We start from the raw sequence: 20,088 nt of genomic DNA, 5'->3' as shown, positions 1-20,088 counted from the left end.
GGGAGTGACGGTAACAGGGACGTCTCCCAGCTTATCACACAAGAGCAACGCCCGTGACTGGGCTGGGGAGGACATCTTGAGGAGGATGGACCCATTCCTCATTTTAGACAACCCCGCCACTTCCACAAACTTATCCTCCAGGTGTTCCACAAAAAACATAGGCTTTGTCGAAAGAAAGGAGTCACCATCAGTCCTGCTGCAGACAAGGTATTGTGGTACATAAGGCTCCTGCTTGGCACTAGATCTGCGTCCCTCCCATGGCGCAGCCAACGAGGGGAACGACTGAGGATCATATTGTGCAGCATCGAATTCAATTTTGCCTCGCTTAGAGACGCTGGTGGCAGTGTGACCACCAGCTTGGTGAGATTTATTGCGCTTCATTGCGCCACATCCGCCCAGATGCCACCTACTCCGAACGAGGGCTCTCCCCAAGGGCGCCACCCAGCCAAAGCAACGGGTACCTGGCCGATATCCCATTGCCCGGAGTCCCCGTGCCCCAGACAAGATGGGCACATACTCCTTGACATGCATGAGGAGGAAACAGCTCTGGCATCTGTAGTGCGATCCCTGCGTGGTCAGGGGGCTACCACCAAGAGGGTACATGACGACCCCACCACAACTGACTGGCTACCGTGCTGGATTTTAGGTGTTGAAAGGGTCCACAGTTGCCGTGGGCGCTAAGAAGGGGATTGCGCACAAGACGAGGAGGCAACCCAGAAGACATGGGGTGTAAATCCCTCCACACGACAATAGATAGCATGCAAGATGGAGGTGCACGATGGACCAATAGAAAAACACCACGTAAGGCGTCCTTCCCCAAATGGCACGCACTAACAACGGAAATTTTGAAAATGGCAGGTCAAACCCAAGTGGGGACCATCACATAAGGCCGAAACTTTGAAGACTCCTTTTAGTCGCCTCTTACGACAGGCAGGAATACCGCGGGCCTATTCGTACCCCCGAACCCGCAGGGGGGGAGTGATAGGTGTCCATCTCAGGAGGGTCTTTCCTTATTGGGATAAATTACATTTTCATTCCACTTGAGGGAAATTCACCCACATCACAGAGACAATTAAAGAGGTCAAGAATATTATGTTTGTGTTCAAGTGGGGTAATTAACCCCTCAAGCATGTGTGACAACATAGGCCGTCCACCGCTGACTGCTCATCCAGCGTGTGCTATGTCATATGCTGTCTGCGCTTTTTGCATTTGTTTATCCTCCTGGCCAATGCAATTTGAATGACGGCTACTAGATAGCAGTGCCATATGTTCCTTAGCTTCACGTTGATGGAGTTCGGGAGTCAGCATTTGTGATTCATGTGGGTTACGAATGTTTTTGTCTTTGTGTGCTTGACGATTCTCCTTAGGTTGTCCGCAATGGCTGGGCTGACGGAAGATGGAGTTCTGCAACTTTTGATGGAGAGTGATATTGAGGAAGACAAGTTTTCATTGTCTTCTAATGATTCTTCAGATGATGAAACTACTGTGCAGTATGCAGTCTTGCCTGACTGGAAGGAATGTGACCCTATTTCTGCACCTACTGCATTTACATAGAGTATTGGTGAAGGTAGGCTGAAACTCCGAATTCCTGGTAATGCAGGGCAATTAGCTTATTTTGAATTGTTCTTTGACAATGAAATAATAGATAGCGCTATTTTTACTGATGGGGATTGTGCGTAAAAGATCAGTTAAATGTATTTTACCAGAAGGAACATGCTAGAAACGCCCTTTTTCCTTGATGTTATGAGTGAAGAAAGATTTCATCTCCGGATAAGATTTCTACATTTTGCGGACAACATGAAACACCAAAATGTTCATGGCAGTAAAACCATTTATAAAATTATGCCTGTAATAAAGCGTTTGAAAGCAAGATTTCACAGAGCTTATGAGCCAGGACGTAGCATAAGTGTTGATGAATCCTTGTTGCTGTGGAAAGGGAGACACTCTTGGACGCAGTACATACCTTTGAAAGTAGCACGCTTTTTGATGAAATTTTTCGAACTGTGTGACAAGAATGGATATTTATGGAACTTTATTTTGTACATTGGAAGATTTAGAGATCTTAATTGTCAAATAACAAAAGATGATGATCTACAGTCAACAAAGATGGTGTTAAATTTGTGTGAAAATTTGTTAGATGTAGGTAGGTGTGTGTATATGGACAATAGGAAAAATTAAAACTTCTAGTAAAGGACTGTCACATATTGTAAATAGGAAGTTACAGAAAGGACAGATCATCGGTACACAAAAGGGGGAAATTGGTGGCTTGGAAATGGAAGGATAAAAGGGAAGTTACAATGCTAACAACAAAGCATGGTGCATCAACAGTAGATGTGCAAAGAAGAGTAAAAGGTGCAAGTGACCCAAATACCCACTCTGTGTTTCTGACTACAACCAGAACATGGGGGGAGTGGACTTTAAAGACCAGTTACTGGAATCGTTCCTTAAGCAAGGTTTGGTACAAAAAACTTTTTAAGCATTTGCTAAATGTGGCTGTTTTAAATGCTTACAAATTTTATTGTCAGAATGGAAATAAGAAGGACCGTTTAGAGTGAAGCTCATAGATGAGCTCATAACTAATTACCACCAAAGTGCCATTGAACAGAAGCAACGAAGACCTTCTGATATTGTCAGTGACTGTCACCAACTTACTGGTAGACAATTCCCAGAAGAAAATCCAGTAACAAAAAATGGAAGAGTGGGCCTAAGGAGACGTGTGCTGTGTGCAACAAAACAGTAAAGAAGAGAGACATCGTACAAATGCAAAACCTGCCCTGCAAACCCAGCATTACGTATTGTGCCGTGCTTTGAACTTTATCACTCTCAAAAAACCTTGTAAACAATTAATTTTATAACATGATTAAACTTTTTGTGCCTAAAGTGATTTCGTCTATTTCATCCTTGTAGCTTTAAGTGTTCACCTTAATTTTTTTCAGAATTTTATTTCCATTACTGCATTAAGTATAGCATTTGCAGTATGGGAGGAACACAGCACTCACAGACAATCACAACAGATGTCACGCTGCAGGTGTAGTCGGGTGGAGGGCAGCGTCATGCTTGAGGGGTTAACGCAGCATCGGGTACTGTACGTGATTCGGAGCTGGGGCTGTGTCGTGACATTGTGCCAAGACATTGTGGAATGCCCATTTGTGTTTTACATCATTTTGAGGATTCATAACCAAACTCTTATTTTAGGGATGTGGAATGTGGGAGGGTAGCTTCCAGAAGCCCAGGCTGGGGCGAAGTGCATTGCTAGTTCACCAACACTAGTGGCATCAGATTGAATAGCGGCATTCTGATATATCCTGGACATCTTACAGGATGACTAGTGTTAATAAATGCATTTTAACTTTCCCATATTTGTAAGGATGAAGTGTGGGATTCAATATTGGTTACAAATCTTTCCCTACATTTTTTTTTTAATTAGACAGTAGGCCTGAAATCTGAGTCTTTCTAAAGTGACAGACATATCGCACAATGTTGTTGTCGTATTCTGTCCAAAGACTGGTTTGACACAGCTCTCTGCACTAGAGTCCTTTCTTGTCAGGGAACTGGGTGACAACCTCTGTGGTGTGTCTTGGTGTGGAGAACGCCCTTTTCCCCCCCCAAATGGAGGGTGAGTTGTGTAGTGAGCCCTTTTTTGCAGTTGACTGTACCTTGTTTAGTATTTGCACAAAATTTATCATCATTTGTACAGAATTCATATTTCTCTTGAGCCTTAAATTATATTAAAACATCATAGCTTTCATAATATTGTCTTTTTTTTTTGGCAAGCCTGTGAGCAAGGAGAATACCTCTCACAGATTAGCAGTTTTTCACACAGGGTACTATCGTACAGTAATTAATCATAGTCTTCACAGATTAGGTCATTCATACAGCTTGACAACGTGTGAGCAAAGTGTACACATTTAAAATAGCTAACAGAAGGTGGTGCATATGGTTTTATATCACACCATTAGACCGCTACTTTTACTGTCTCTGGGAATGTCTCGTCTTTGAAAGCCAGAACGAATGCTCCAGCGTCCATCTCGTTATTGCACATTCTAACACACAACATAAATCATCTTGCGTAAAAGGAAATTTACTCTGAAAGTAATGTTTCTCAAATCACCAGTCTTTGTCGCAAAGCCTTTGACACATTTGGTTGTTGGCAGATACTCATGTGTGCATCATGTTTTGTTGTTGCAAACGGTGCATTTTCTTTGCAACTAAAGTTTTATTTTGGTGTTATTCTCTCATTTATGTTTTATTGCTGCTGTAGTGGGCTAAAGTAAATTTTTTTGTTGGAGTATCAGTTCTTACTAGTCAAAATTACAGAAATTTAACTCACAACCAAAACAATGAAAAATGCATGTGTTTTTCCTGGATGAAAGAATTGCAGAGTTTTTCCGTGACTTCCCGATTGTCCATGGCATATATGCCCTGAGGTACTGCAGGGAAGAAAAAATCAACTCTTGTTCAGAGAAGTGCATGTGCAGAGAAAGGGGTGGCCGTACACAGATCAAGAATTGTATATGTCTCCTAAATCCCCTCTTGTGCTTGTCATTGTTAGCCATGCTCGTACTGAGAGATGCACATGTGCTGTTTCTCAGTACTCTCCTTTTTACTTACAATTGTTTTTAAGTGTTTAATGTATGTAGTCTGAAGTGTTTAATGTATGTATCTTACAACAATATTTACAATTATCTCTGTAGTATTAATGTTTCTGCTATATATTCTTAGAAAAAAATCTCTCAAGCAAAGAGTAACAATATTATGAAAAGGAAAGTTGCTACTCGCCATATAGCAGAGATGCTGTTGCATATATGTACAACAAAAAGACTGACACAAATACAGCTTTCCGTCATTAAGGCCTTCGTTAACACCACCACCACCACCACCACACACACACACACACACACACACACACACACACACACACACACACACACACATACACACACGACTGCAGTTTCAGGCAACTGAAACCACACTGAAGCAAAGAGTTTTAGACATGCATACAACTGCTAACTCATTGCCATAAAACATACAAAAATCAACATAGAAACACAGAATGTTCCATACCTTGTTCCTATCGGTGATTAATGATGAAAGTTCCAACCATGCTCCCCAGTGTAAGGGTTCCTTATGAATTGCTTCAACTAGTATGTCTAGTGCCTCTTTCAGCAGTTCTAGTCGCTTCAGAACTATTCCATACAGGTACAATCCATAACCATCTAAGGTTCTATTCAGATAATCCTTCTTCAGATCTGCAGCGAGTTCAAGAAGATTTTGATTCTGGCTGGGATCAACAGTGAAACTGTCTCTCATATCATCAAGTTTCTTCTTTTCTCCTGCCAGATAGCGAGAGTATAGGTGCAAAAACCTTGTTTTTGGATCTTGGCACCAATTCGAGAAATACGCACATCTGTGAGATGGAAGAACATTATTTCACTTTATATTGTAATTGTTCTTTAACGATACAAATCTTATCTAATGAATGTAAAAATATTTTTATTATGATGCTCTCCTTAGGAAAGGTAACACTCCCCTCTCCCCCCCTTTCCTTTGTGACAGGAAAAATGTTTGCACTTGTGATTTCTGAACTGTTAATCCACAAGCAGTGCTTCTCCATTACTAGAAAGTTGACAGTACCTGATAGGGAAATCTGTAGCATAGAACCTGTAACAAAACCCAAGTTCTAGGTTTGGCTGGAAGGTGAACTTTGTTGACAGTTGGCGAAGGCAACGAATGTGAACGCCAAAAGTGGTAACAGACTGATTTGTAGCACAGCATGATGCCTACATTTTCACCATATTTAATGCCCCAATCATTATAAAAACTAAATATGAGGTAAATTCAGAAAACTTATGTTTGACAGGTCTCTGACAAGTACTTTGATGTATATCATGTACACACACTACGATAAAGGTAAGGGGATTAACTCTTACTGACATTATCTTACACCACTGTCTACATTAATTTCAGTGAAGAAGTATTTTAATATGTGAACCTCACTCAGTGTATCTTCCAATCCTTTTCCCAAACTTGATAGTTCCAATTATTAATTCGTAGTGATGAAACACACACAAAAAGCTGAACACAATTTGCACCGTGACTCAGAGAAAGATCACAGATAAAAAAGCTTACGATTGTTATCAAAACAGCATAACAGTCAACACGACCTGTATGTTGCCGTACTTCCACCCTTACCTCACTTTAATTGTAAGCCCATCACATATCTTGTCACCAATCAGTTTCATTTTTAACTAGTAAATTGCATCATTTCTAAGTACTGAACATAAACAGATTAGCTAAAGAAGAATATAGGAAGGAATTTCCAGTTGTTCAGGAGACAAGGGCAGAAATAAATGCAAACCCTTAATATCCTAGAGTGGTAAATTATTATTCAGATAGCATGACCAAACACACAAGTATCATATTAAATAACATAAAAATTCTACATATTGGGCAAAAATCAGAAAAAGTATCATGAATTTGTCAAGCATTTTCTTTGTAAGATTTTTCAAATGTTTTTAGATAAAAAGAATCAATATTAACAGTGAAAGGAAGAAAAGCTTTTAAGTTCCAAAACTGAATACCAAATAAGATGCTTGTTACAGATCCATTGTCCACATACGAAATTGAGGGCAAACTAACTAATGTCCAACGGTTGCAAAGACAACCAACCATAGCAGTAAACAAGTTAGATAATTCTACAAAAAGTAAGCAGTTTCCACAAGTCTGTCCAATACCCAATGTTAGGCAGTTACACCTCAGGTTGTAAATGAGTAAACTATGATATTTCAACTTCACCCCCTGACAAAATACTACATATCTATAGGCATAATCAACACCAGTTCAGGCAGTAGAGTTGCCTTCATAGTCTTAAATGTTACTGAATTTAACACGTTACAGTTTAGGAATAAGTAAGGCACCCACATTTTTATTTATTTATTATTTTTAAAAAATTCTTGCGCAATGTACAAGCCACCAAAGGTGACAACTCAAGTACCATTTCACACACCTGAATATTGGGAAAAACTTTGAAACACTCCTGAAACAGTATTTGGTTTTCTACTTCTTCTTCTTCTTCTTCTTCTATATAACTACCGATCACATGAAATCAAAATCTAGTTTTATTTATTCTGAAAGGTGAGTAAGAGGAACATTATTCAAACATATTAACCGATTCCAAAGCATATGTGAGTGTCCCAAAAAGTTACAGGCTCCAAAGGATACTACTACTTTGCAGTCTGCTTAGAACTGGAATGAAACTAAAACTGAACTAAAAATCCGTTTAACTGCACCTATATGTTCCTTTGAAATGAGTAATGCCTTCCTGTTGAACCATGGGCACTGGAGCACTCATAATCTTTAAAACGCTGCAAACCGGAAGTGAGCACTGGTGGTGGTGATGATTCTGTCTTGCGTTGGGGACCTGTATCAAGTAGCCAGTTCATACAGTAGCATAAATTTCACAAATATTTCATTTAATTGGCAACTGAAGTCTATCATCTCTGTACTCCAGTAGTCACAGTCATACACACGCCACAAATATCCCTCTTGGTAAAATTTTTATGTACTGATACTCGACTTCCTGCCACTGCAGAACAACAAACCATACTGCAAGCGACACGTCTTCATGAAATCTTTACTGCACTGTATCATTTAAACTGCATATTTTTGAGATACACAAGTTTAAACACAATATTATGAAAAGGATAGTGACAATTCACTTTATAGCAGAGATGCCGAGTTGCAGGTGCAACAGAAAGCCTGTCTAACAGCTAGGCTTTCGGCCAAAAAGGCCTTCATCAGAATTAAAAACACACGAGCACACACATGTGCAAACGCTGCTCACACACAAAACCACTGTCTCTTGCTGCCAAGACCAGATTGTGAGCAGCAGCACCTGATGGAAGAAGCAATGTGGGTGGTGGAAGTAAGGATGAAGCTGCAGCAGGAAGAGATACCAGATAAGGATGGGGATGGGGAACAGTAAAGTAATGCTTGTGGGAGCATACAGGGATGAGATGGGGAGAAGGTAGGACAGTTAGGTGCAGACAAGAGGTTAGATGGACAGTGGGAGGCAGCAAAAAACGAGAGAAGTAAAGATATTGTGGGTGTGCTGGTGGAATAGAAGGCGGTGCAGTGCTGGAATGGGAACAGGAAAGGGGATAGGTGGGTAAAGGCCAATGACTAACAAAGGTTGAAGCCAGGAGGGTTACAGGAACATAGGATATACTGCAGGGAGAGTTCCCACATACAGAATTCAGAATAGCTGATATTGGTGGGAAGGATACAGATGGCACAATCTGTGAAAAAGTCATTGAAATAAAGAACCCGTCATGGCATCCTCAGACACTGAATGGTCTAACTGTTTCTTGGCCATAGCTTGTTGGTTGCCATGCCCACATAGAATGAAGCTCAATGGTTGAAATTTAACTTTAAGATCACATGACTGCTTTCACAGGTAGTCCTGCTGCCTTTGATGGGATAGGTGATATTTGTGACCGGACTGTAGTAGGTGGTAGTAGAAGGATGTATGGGACAGTTCTTTCGCTAGATCTGTCACAGGGCTATGAGTCATGAGGCAAGGGGGTTAGGGGTTAGGAGAAGGGGTTGTGTAGGGATTGATGAGGAAATTTTGTAGGTTCAGTGGGCAGCAGACCACTGTGGGAGGGGTGGGAAGGATAGTGGGTTCGACATTCCTCATTTCAGGGCACAACAAGAGGTAGCTGAAACCCTGGCAGAGAATATGGTTCAGCTGCCCCAGTCCTGGGTGGTAATGAGTCATAGGGGAATGCTCCTCTGTGGATGGGTCATTGGAGAGAGAAGGCATAGAGGACACTTGTTTTTGCAAAAGGTTGGAAGGGTAATTATGGTCTGTGATGGCCTCAGTGAGATCCTTGGTATATTTTGTGAGGGCCTGCTTGTCAATCCAGATGCGACAGCCATGGGTGGCTAGGCAGTATGGAAGGGAATTGTTGGTGTGGAATCGGTGGCAGCTGTTGAAGTGTTGATAGGTTTTGATATGGAAGAGGTGCTGATATAGAAATATTTGAGATGGAGGTCAACAACAAGGTAGATGGCTTGCTGGGTTGAGAAGGACCAGGTGACGCAAATGGGAGAGAAGGTATCGAGGTTCTGGAGGAATGTGAATAGGGTGTCCTCCCCCTGGATCCCAATCTCTTGGATGTCATCAACGCATCTGAACCAGCTGAGAGGTTTAGGATTCTGGGTGGTGAGAAGGCACATGAATAAGTTGGCATAGGATGGTTGTATGTGGGTGCCCATTGCCATACTCCAGATTTGTTTGTAGGTATACCTTCAAAGGAGAAGTAACTGTGGATTATGACACAGCTCATTGTGGAGACTAGGAAGGAGGTTGTGGATTTGGAATCCATTGGGCATTGGGAAATGTAGTGTTCAATAGTGGTAAGGCCATGGGCATTAGGTATGGTGTGTAAAGGGAGGTGGCATCAATAATGACAAGCAAGGCAACCTGTGGTAAAGGAACAGGAACATATGGAGAGTCAGTGGAGGAAATGTTTGGTACGTTTTTTGTAGGAGGGTAGGTTGTGGGTAATAGGCTGAAGGTGTTGATCAACAAGCACAGAGATTATCTCAGTGGGGCCACAGTAATCGGCTGCAATGGGATGTCCTGGGTGGTTGGGCTTATGGACTTTAGGAAAGATGTAGAAGGTAGGAATGTGGGGAGGGGTAGGGGTGAGAGAGAGATGGTCTTCGAGAAGAGGTTCTGGGATGGGCCTAAGAATTTGAGGAGAGACCCGAGACCCTGCTGGATTTTTTGAGTGGGGTTACTGTGGCAGGGTTTTTAGGTGGATGAATCAGACAGCTGGCTGAATCCTCCAGATAATTCTTGAGTTTCACAATGGCAGTGGTGGTGCCCTTGTCAGCAGATAGGATTACAGGGTCGGGATCAGTTTTTAGGTAGTGCATTCTGGTTCTTTCTGCAGCTGTAAAGTGAACTTTAATGTTGAGAGATTCGGGGAATGATGGTGATGCAATGATCAAGGTTAAGAAATTCTTGAGAGTTAACAACGGGGAGGGGGGGGGGGGGGGGCAGTGGGGTTAGGTCACAGTTGGATTGAGGAGTGAACTGAGTCAGGCAGGTTTCAACATTGGTCTTTGGTTGAATCTGATTGATAGGGTTGACGGCAAAAACATTTCTCCAAAGAAGGAACAGTGGTAGGTGAGAGATTTTGAGGGTGGGGCGAATGTAGTAGGACTGCGAGATAGGGTTTGTCAGCTATGGAGAAATGTGAGGGAGGTCTGGAGGCTCCTGTGGAGGTGGTGAATAGTGGTAGCCCAAGCCGGGAGTAGGACGTGACCAGGGTGAAGAGTTTTTTGAGGAGGTGGTGTGCATGCCGCTCTAGTTTCTGAAGAGCAAGAGTTTCAGTGTGTGATATGGGATCCACAAATTTGGGACTGCACAGCAGGGGAATTTTACGAAGAGAGAGGAGATATTGTGAGGATGTTTCGACCTGATTGAGATGGTTTTGCAGGCCTGCAGAATCTGAACAGATGGAGGTCATTGTGGAAAGAGGGGTTGCAGCCGGAGATGGGTAATTTGACACTAAGGCCATTTGGGGGGATTCCATGAGCTAAGCAACAATGCAGGAACAGCATGTGTGACTTGGTTCTGGCTAGCGATAAGGAAACTTTTCTGTAGTAATGCGGATGGAATGAGCAAGGATTTATGTTGTAGACTAAAACTGTGTAAAGATATGCAAATAAGATAAAAGAACGCGAAAAAATTGGAAAAATACACGGAAAAAGATACGAAAAGGATAAAATGGATGAAGTACAGAGAAAAAAAATGATGAAATCTGAGAAAGTAGGTCAATAGTGAAAGGTGAAAACAAATACTACTTAGTCAGTTCAAACAGTTGGTAATGATTTTTAAAGTGACTAAGAGCACTGTCAGAAATGTTATTTTCTGCCTGTGATTGCACTTGATGATGAATTGTGCACTGCCAAAATTGCATATGCTAAGACATGTCCTGTGACAACATTTCCAACTACGAGCCAATTGCAAGTCATTACTTCCAATTCCAACACTTGAGGTCTTGTTCTGAAATTATGTTACTCCCGTAAAAACTAAAACTTGTCATTCTCCAATGATATCTTTGTACTACTTATGGCAGAACCACAGACCAGTTCTCAGCAAAATCGCAAAGAAGCACTAAACCTAGGTCTTCAGCCTTCACATCTGCAAAGTGTGTTGTTGCAATTTACAGAGCTGCTGTATGGATGGATGGGGTTATGGGGACCACTACGACATCATCAGTCTCGTAAACCTTTGTGTGTCAGGCCAGAAATGGTTCCCAGAGATGAACTACATGAAAGACAAATCCCAATGGATTCTATTGTATCTGAGAAACAAGAAAGCGAAGAAACAGAAACAAGTAGAAGTGAGAGAGGATAAAAGGGCGTAGGCTAACCTGCTCAGAAAGCATCTGGAGGCCTCCAGCACGCGTAATGTGACAGGAGACAGCCTCTGCATCTGACTAGTGTTTCTTACCCTCCACTGCCACAAGAAAACTATCTACATGGACAAGATAAAATCTAAGGAAAGAGAACAATGACAACACATCTGTCAACCAATGACAGATATAAAAGAATAAGAAGAATCAAGAAAGTAGGAAGGACATGTCCACTCAGGACCACTGAGCAAGGGTAGCCATAGGCCTCTTGAGTTAGATCATGTGATGTGGCACCCCTCCAATCCCTCAATCAGCTGACAAGGCTAGTCTGCCCTACATCACATGAGTAAAAACCACTTTCAGAGTTAAAACATAAAACCAAATCACATGCTCCGACATTGTTCGCTAGCACCAGAGGCATCATGTCAGTAAGTTTAAGGATTTGCTGTAAGGTGGCCAAATTAGAGCAGTCCAGTAGCATGTGTGCCACTGTGAGATAAGCATCACACCAACAGTGGGGTGGACCCTCAGTTCAGAATATGTGGCCATGAGTCAGCCAAATGTGGCCAGGGCAAAGCTGACAGAGGACAGTAGATTACCTGTGAGAAGCATGAAAGGAAGACTGCTACATGGCCATGGTCTCCTGTATGGTTTGCAGTTTATTTGGAGAAATGGGGGCACGCCAATTCGCATTCCAAGCCTCCGGCAATTGTCAGCGTACAGTCAACCATAAGTCCAGTTCCTGTACCCCATCCGCAAAGTCAGCAACCTAATAGCCAACTTGGCCAACCAATCAGCATGTTCATTCCCTGGGGTACAATGTTGTTATGGATCCGTAAAAAGACAACTGACTGTCCAGCATGGCAGAAGTCATAATGGAGATCCTGGATAGTCGCAATCAATGGGTGTAAAGGGTAACAATGGTGGATAGCCTAAGCAAGTCACTACCAATTAAGAACATCTTGTTGGTGCAAGAACGAACATGACAGATGGCTTGAGCAATGGCCACCAATTCAGCAGTGAATACACTACATCCATCTGGCAGGGAGCGCACCTCACTGCATCTTGCATCTGTGTAGGCAAAACTGCTTCATCCCTTGACCATTGGGCCTTCAGAGTACACCATGTCTGAGCGTGAAAAAGCGTCAAGGATGTGGCAAAAAACAATAGGGTCTATTGAGTCTTTCAGTGAGAAAGAGGTCAAGGCAGATCAGAGGACAGCATACAAACACATTTTACCCCTAACAAGAGGCAACAGTAGGGAAGGATGGAGTATAGAGCGGATACTCGGTATGTGCACTGCGATCGCGACACCAGACCATGGCTCTTGTTGTGGCAGGTAGAGACCCCCAACAGGAAAAGGACATGGTAGTTTGGATGCTCAGGGTAATAGCAAATGTATATTGCACAGTTGATGAGCAGTAGTTGGTGCCTGATATATAAAGGATTGCAAGCCTCTGCGAGTAGGCTGTTCAAAGGACTGGTCTGAAAGGTACCTGCTACAAGTTGGACCACACAATGGTATACTGGGCCTAGTATCCGCCGTGCTGAAGGCAATGTAGAGTCATATGGAAGGCTCCCATAATCAAGATGTGACAGGATCAGAACTTTGCAGAACCACAAAAATGTAGAGCAGTTTTCATCCCAGCTGGTCTTCCTGAAACACTGAAGAGTATTATGTGACCAGCTGATTTGCTTAAGTTGGAGAAAATTGGGAAGTCATGTCAATAGGGCATCAAAGATCAATCTAAAAAAAGAGTAGATAAAGACTCCACAACATTGAGCATTTGGTCCTCCTCGAGGTGAAGTTCCGGTTGGGGACGGACTGTATGATGGTGATGGAAGTGCACTACATATTTTGGTGTCAAAAAAATGGGAAGACATGGGTAGACCCTTTGCCTTTCATATAGCACCCTGCATTCAGCATCACCAACAGTTGAGGTGCAACAGTAGTCACCAGCATACAGGGAGGGTGACACCGTAGATCTCACAGCTGCTGCTCAACCACTGACAGCCATCAGAAAACGGGAAAACACTCAATACGGAGAGCCACGGGACCCCATTCTCTTGTACAGAAGGAGTACTGTGGACAGCATCAACTTGAACCCAGCAAATATGGCAAGACAAGAAGTTCCGGAGAAAAATCTATAGTTGGCCCCCGAGACCCCACTCGTGGAGGACACCAAAAATGTGGTCAAAGAAGGTAAGATGCTGACACTGAGCGAAAGCCGACTAAATAGCAGACTCCAGGCAGATAAAATTATCAGTAGTAGAACGGTCTTTGTTAAAACCGCCCTGGGACGGAGCCATAAGACTCCGAGATTCAAGGTACTGACACAGCCATTAGCTCATCATATATTCGAGTAACCTGCAGACAACATTTTTGAGACTCACTAGGCAACAGCTATCTATCTCAAAGGGGTGTTTAGCTGGTTTCAACTGGGACAATCATACTTTCTCGTTACAGAGATGGGAACTCACTCTTTCCTGTTCCATATGCAGTTGAAAAGTCAAGGATGGGGCATTGGCAACCCACTGATAGGTGTTGAGCATTTGGCTGTGGATGCAGTCTGGCCCTCCACAGCCATGTCAGAGCAAAGCACCTGGGGACTGAGCAATTTCCACTCACTGAATGGAGCATTGTAAGGTTCAAGGTGAAGTGTGGTAAATAGTAAAGGATATATAATGTAATTGGATAGATAAAAAAAATATATACTCATCACATGGGGCAGAAGAACACATGTATAAAAAAAAGTACTACAATTTCCAAGCTTTTGGAGCCAGTGGCTCCTCCTTATGGCAGGAGAGCTGAAGGGGAAGGAAGAAGCACGGAGGAAAAGAACTGATGGTTTAGGAACGTCTTTCCTTCTCAACCCATCCTGGCCAAGGTTTCTGGGGAAACCTTTTTCCTAAACCATCAGTGTTTTTCCTTCACCCCTCTTCCTTCCCCTACAACCCTTCTGCCAGAATAATGAGCCACTGGCTCCGAAACCTTGCAAACTGCAATACTTTTTATATGCACAATGTAGGAAAAAGACAGATGTCTACTTATTGTAAAGTGACGTGTCAAGTTACAGACAGGCACAATTAGGAGAGACATATGACTAGCAGCCACAGCCTTTGTCAGTAACACACACACACACACACACACACGCACACACACGCACACACACGCACGCACGCACGCCAACTCCAGCACCTCGGGCCAGAATACATCACATGGGATGCAATGCAGCAAGCTGGAGGAGATGGGAGGGAATGGAAGGGGAAGGGATAGTAGCGTATAGTTGGGAGAGAGATGCATGCTGTCTGGTGGAGTGCGCAGGGACTAGACTGCCAACAGACGCAGCATCAGGAGGTTGTGGGGCACGGAGGTGGGGGAGAAAAGAAACAAAAAAGGAGAAGAGTGGGGAAAGACAGACGGGTGCACTGGTGGAGGGTTGCAAATAAACAGGCTGGGAGACGAGAATGGGGATGAGACGACAGCACAGAGGGGTGTGGAAACTGTTGGCTGGAAGGCGTGCGGGCAGTATGTTACCTAGGCTGAGGACGGGATAATTACAGGACTGGAGAATGTGTTGTAAGCATAACTCTCATCTGTGCAGTTCAGATAAGCTGGTGGTGGAGAGAAGGCTCCAGATAAAACAGGTAGTAAAGCAGCCATTGAAATCAAGTGTGTAATGTTCAGCTGGATGTTGTGCCACAGGGTGGCCTACTTTGCTCTTGGCCATAGTTTGGTGGTGGTCATTCATCCTTATGGACAGCTGGTTGGTAGTCAAACCAATATAAAGTGCTGTGCAATGACTGCAGCAAAGCTAGTAAATGATTATGTTTCTATTGATACCTTTTATATGTGCGTTCTCTGCTGCCACTTAGCGAGTAGATATTTTTTATCTAGCCAATTACATTATATTTTCAAAAATTGATGGAATTGTACAGGAAGTCATTCTACCCACTGTTTGAGAACATGAAATACAAGCTAATAAGTTACACACACACACACACACACACACACACACACACACACACACACACACACACACAGGCTTGGGCAAAACGAAAACCAAAATTTTCGAAAACATCGACTGTAGACATCACTGTTCACAGATATACCAAGTACACCTGGAGACAGAGGCATCGGATCTTCACACAAACCTGCAAAGGCGAGGTACATGCTCCAGTGGTCAGAGCATAATGCTCCCATATTCTCGTTTCTGTCATTCTGCGAGTTGGCAGACCTGGGCAAAGAGCCATTTAAAGGCAATAAGGCACTCCATTGATGAATGTAGCTTATGGTATTGGAGAGCCTGCCTGCAATCTAATGACCAAGGAAGTTTTGGGAGTCCACTAATGTACTGCATTCCAATGGGGGTATTGCTGATTCAGCCACAGAGGGCAGAAAACTGCATTGCTGGGAAACATGTTTCTTGTATGGCGATGGGGAGGAGAGGAGAGCAGGTGCGGGGGTGGGGGGGGGGGGGGGGGGCAGACAGAAGATGGAGCTCAGCCAAGTGGCAGGAAAAAAAACAGCACACGTACATTCACACCATTAGTACCCTGTGGTGGCAAGGAGGGCATGTCCTGCCTCAGTGCCACATGCTGCCACTAGATACGAGAAAATAAAACAATACACATTTGTTCTAAATTAGGGTACATGGATGTCTGGGATTATAGGGGCCACTAGGTAGGTTGGCTGGCTGGTTGATTAAAGGGACCAAACTACTGGATCATTCCGTTTTCCTTTGAACACACAGGTCTACATGATTTTACACCAGAGATGGCCTACCACGCAGAACCCACAGGAAGAAAACCCCCAAGGTCTGCTAAATGTCAACGAAGAGTAGATAAGGGACAAAAAAGAAGAAATGGGGGATATAGGAAGAAATCCAGATGAGATGTCTTATCTAGGGAGCTGCCGCACAGTGCAATAAGGGGACATACATCCCCCAAACTTACCAGAGGTACGTCACTCAGAAATTGCCTAGGAAATACTATCAACATGGACAGGACAATAGCAGCACAGGTAGACATACAATTAACAAGATGAACAGACCATGCGAGAGGGTGGCAGGAAAAGTAGAAGACAGGTAGGATAAGAGCTAGAGTGGGCCATCAAGACCAGACGGCTGCAGCTCGGTCTGGGAAGAGGCAGCAACATTGTTCTGCCAACCCATCAACTGAAGGGAGGGAGGGTAGGAGGGGGGGGGGGGGGGGCACACCAGGAATGCTGCCTCAGATAGAGGGGTAAATCATGCAGGGTCTGGTGGCACCGAGGCCATCAGAATCTACTCTCCGCACGGGTGCCACCCACCCAGCAAACCATTGCTTGAGGTCCTCATGCCCCAGCCATGACAGACACATACTCCCTGGCTTTCATGGGGAGTTTCCACCTCGGGCACCAACAGTGCAATCCCTGCATGGTTGGCAGTGGCGGGGGAGGGGAGGAGGGCTATCATCGTGCAGGTACTTGATGATCCCTCCCTCACAAAAAACAGAATGGCTTCCATGCTGGGTTCTGGGTGTAATACCATGGCAAGAAAGAATAGTGCAAAGAGAGAAAAGCACAAGGGTGGAATATGTGCCACACTGGGCGACATTCCCTGCATGATTTGTACTTCTGTAAAATTTTGAAAAGAAATAGCAAGTCAAACCCAAGAAGGAGGCCATATAATTAATAACGAAAAGGTGTAGAAGGCCAGAAGGTAACAAAACTAGTGTCCAAAACACAAATAAGATAAAAGCACAATTGACTCCAAAGTAGGAGCTCCTACTTTGAAAAGTGTGGTCAATCTTGCTTTTTTGCCGCCCCCCCCCCCCCCCCCCCCCACAGCTTCAGTACCTTCTCTGTGCTTTATTGATGCATACAGCTTATGAGTTGCCTTCACTGACCACAGTTCTTAACGGGACCAGCACCTACCTCTGCAGCGGACTGAATTAAGGAATGTAGTATGTCCTTTACAAATGCAAAATGTGCATCATCTGCACCATGAGAGACTTATCTTCATATTCAGATTATTCAATTGCCGTCATAGTTGATATTCTGTCACAGTAATTAGAAATCACTTATTCCCAACATGATTTTTTTTTTTTTTAGTTGTATATGTTACACTTTTATGGATACGCAAAGTCAGCACACTTCACTCTCTCATGGCCCCAGTCAGAAGAATTTTCAAATGATCCTTTCCACAAAACAGCCCAATCAGCAGAATCCTTACAAATCCTTACAAGGACAGAAGCATCTGTATGGTCTCATATCTTATCTACAAGGCTCTACAATATGGAAATTAGTTATGAGTAACTGCAGTACAGAAACCAGCAAAACAACAACCTCAACAAAGAAATTTGAAGAAAAGTTTCAACAAAGAAATTAGTAATAAAAAACTACAGTAAAGAATTAAGCAACATTTCCTTAAATTAAAAAAAGAAATACACAAGAACACTATAGCGAGAGAACTTTGATCCATTTGCAAACCAAGGATATCACTATAATCCTAAAGACATTATCTTTCAAATAAAAAGACAACAAAATACATGGAACTGTTCCAGAGATAGCATGTTTTAAAGTTTTTCCCAAACATTGCATGCACAAAATGGTGCGTAAATGTCATCATTGGTAGCCAGTAAGTGTTTTTGACAAAACAAAAAATGGGTTTCTTACTCCATCCTAAATTTTTGCATATGTTAAATTCAATAACATCTAAGACTATGAAGTTAAGAGTATTTTTTAGACTGCCTGAATTAATATGGACTATGCCGATAGTATGGACAAACATAAGAGCTCTGTGAGGCTCATTTTCTCATACCCGCCAGATGGAAACAAACAGAACTGGAAATTCAAAAAGAGTCCTGCAGTACACTGACATGAGAACAGCAATCACAGATTACAGTGACAACATAAAATTTCCTCCCACTGGAGGCCAAACAGCACTGCACAGTGCTCAATTTGCCATAGTGGTATGCGATCATAGTCTAGCAAATCTTTTGTCACAACCCTTGTAATACCAACATATTTCCAATAATGTATATTGGCAAAGAGGGTGTTAGTTTATCGTCCACCCTAAAAAAAATAAGAACTTGTTAAACATCATCTACTCATTAATAACAATTGTTGAAGATGTACTGATAAACACTGAAGCTGTACAAAAATTTGTAACACAAAATTTCAAATTTCCAGAACTCACAAATATCTTTTTGCACACTCTCGGCAATACCAACAAACCTTCAGTAATTCCTACTACCATCGAGGATGGGTGAGGGAGGGGAGAACGGATGGGGCACACTTGGTGACCACCACAAAAAATTAAAAAAATCAATAATTATTGTTGACTTTTTGAAGAAATAATGATGTACAGGTACGGCCCGAACCTGAAAATATCATATATGATATTCATTGTGATGCCACTCCATGTCAAATCAGCCATCTCCGATTTTCAGGAAACTTTGTCTATTTGCTTACATTTATAAGAACTTCTGGAAATTATTTTTGGTCTCAGACAAACTTTTTTATGTTGAATTTTCATTATAGTGATGTTCTGATAATTTGTATCTACGAGGATGCCCATGCAATATGGTACTTATCTATAGAAATACTCTTAGCTTAGGTGTACAGGAAGCTGTTGATTTGCCTTTTATTTCATAGGCCTAGGGTTAACAAGAATGCATTTATTTGATCAGTGAAGTTACAAAGAAAACTACAAAAATAATTTATTTACATCACTTCCCAATTTCTGGAAAAATAACATGCATGTTGAGAAACACTTAAAATGATATTTCTCCAACCTGCTGGGATTGAAGTCCAGGTCTTAAAAAATCCTAAGATTGTAAGCTTTCTAATAAAATAAAAATATTAATGAGTTTCCTGCAAATGACCACACAAATCGAAAATAAATAAACTTTTTACTGTGATGAAAAACTAATAATTCCAAGTAAGTTCATCCAGGTCTGGCACCCACTGCCTCAGGTGCAGGAGTCTCAAATTGGCATAGTTAAATATCATTTATTCTAGGCAGACAAATTAATCTTAAGTGCGCAAAAGTTATTTCCTTTTATGAATTGATTTTTGAAAGAATACAATATATTGCATTTATCTGTCCAGCTAACCACCAGCTCACAGTAATAAAGTGTTCCGTTTGTTTGTAGTAGCTTGTTTGAAACCTGTACATAACTGAAAACAGTGCAACTATCACTGTATGTATTGTTGAACATCAGTGACATGCAACCAGTCTGTTTCGCTCTTTGTCTTTCCATAAGACTGGTCACGTTTACCTGTAGTGCAGCCATTTATCATTCTGTTAGTATTGTAGTGTGTTTTTAACTAAAGTAGTGTGCAGGTACTTACAATGGAAAATGTGAATTCATGTAGTGTTGGAAAATTACTCACAACACCATGTCATTCAGTTACCTAAACATCAGTAAAAACTCTCCAAAAATGTTCAGACTTGAATGAAGACCAACAAGGTTTGGCAGTGTTACGGTCCAATATAAACTTTCCAGATGATCAAGAAAGAACTATTATGTGGACAAAACAGTTACTATTACTTAAAAGTTTTTGAAAGCCATCATAGAACTCCTTGTGATCCTTTCAAAATACACAGGCACGGAAATGGAAAAATCCTCGAGATCGATAAGTTTTGGATTTGTCTAAATCATTACGTCT

The 20,088-nt window shown here is 42.3% G+C and overlaps 1 protein-coding gene across 3 annotated transcripts in view; it reads right to left on the bottom strand.

Moving 5' to 3' along the window:
- Nucleotides 1-20,088, bottom strand: part of LOC126336385 (cell division cycle protein 23 homolog) — a 121,404-nt gene that overhangs the window by 91,402 nt on the left and 9,914 nt on the right. For all 3 annotated transcript variants that reach the window (XM_050000006.1, XM_050000007.1, XM_050000008.1), the window contains one exon: nucleotides 5,065-5,407. In XM_050000006.1, the coding sequence (XP_049855963.1) occupies nucleotides 5,065-5,407 (343 nt within the window). The remainder of the gene's footprint in view (nucleotides 1-5,064; nucleotides 5,408-20,088) is intronic.

Source organism: Schistocerca gregaria, chromosome 2 (assembly GCF_023897955.1).
Source record: "Schistocerca gregaria isolate iqSchGreg1 chromosome 2, iqSchGreg1.2, whole genome shotgun sequence".
In the NCBI taxonomy this organism is placed as follows: domain Eukaryota; kingdom Metazoa; phylum Arthropoda; class Insecta; order Orthoptera; family Acrididae; genus Schistocerca; species Schistocerca gregaria.
The sequence above is the reverse complement of the archived record's forward strand: the minus strand, read 5'-3'. Positions and strand labels throughout refer to the sequence as shown.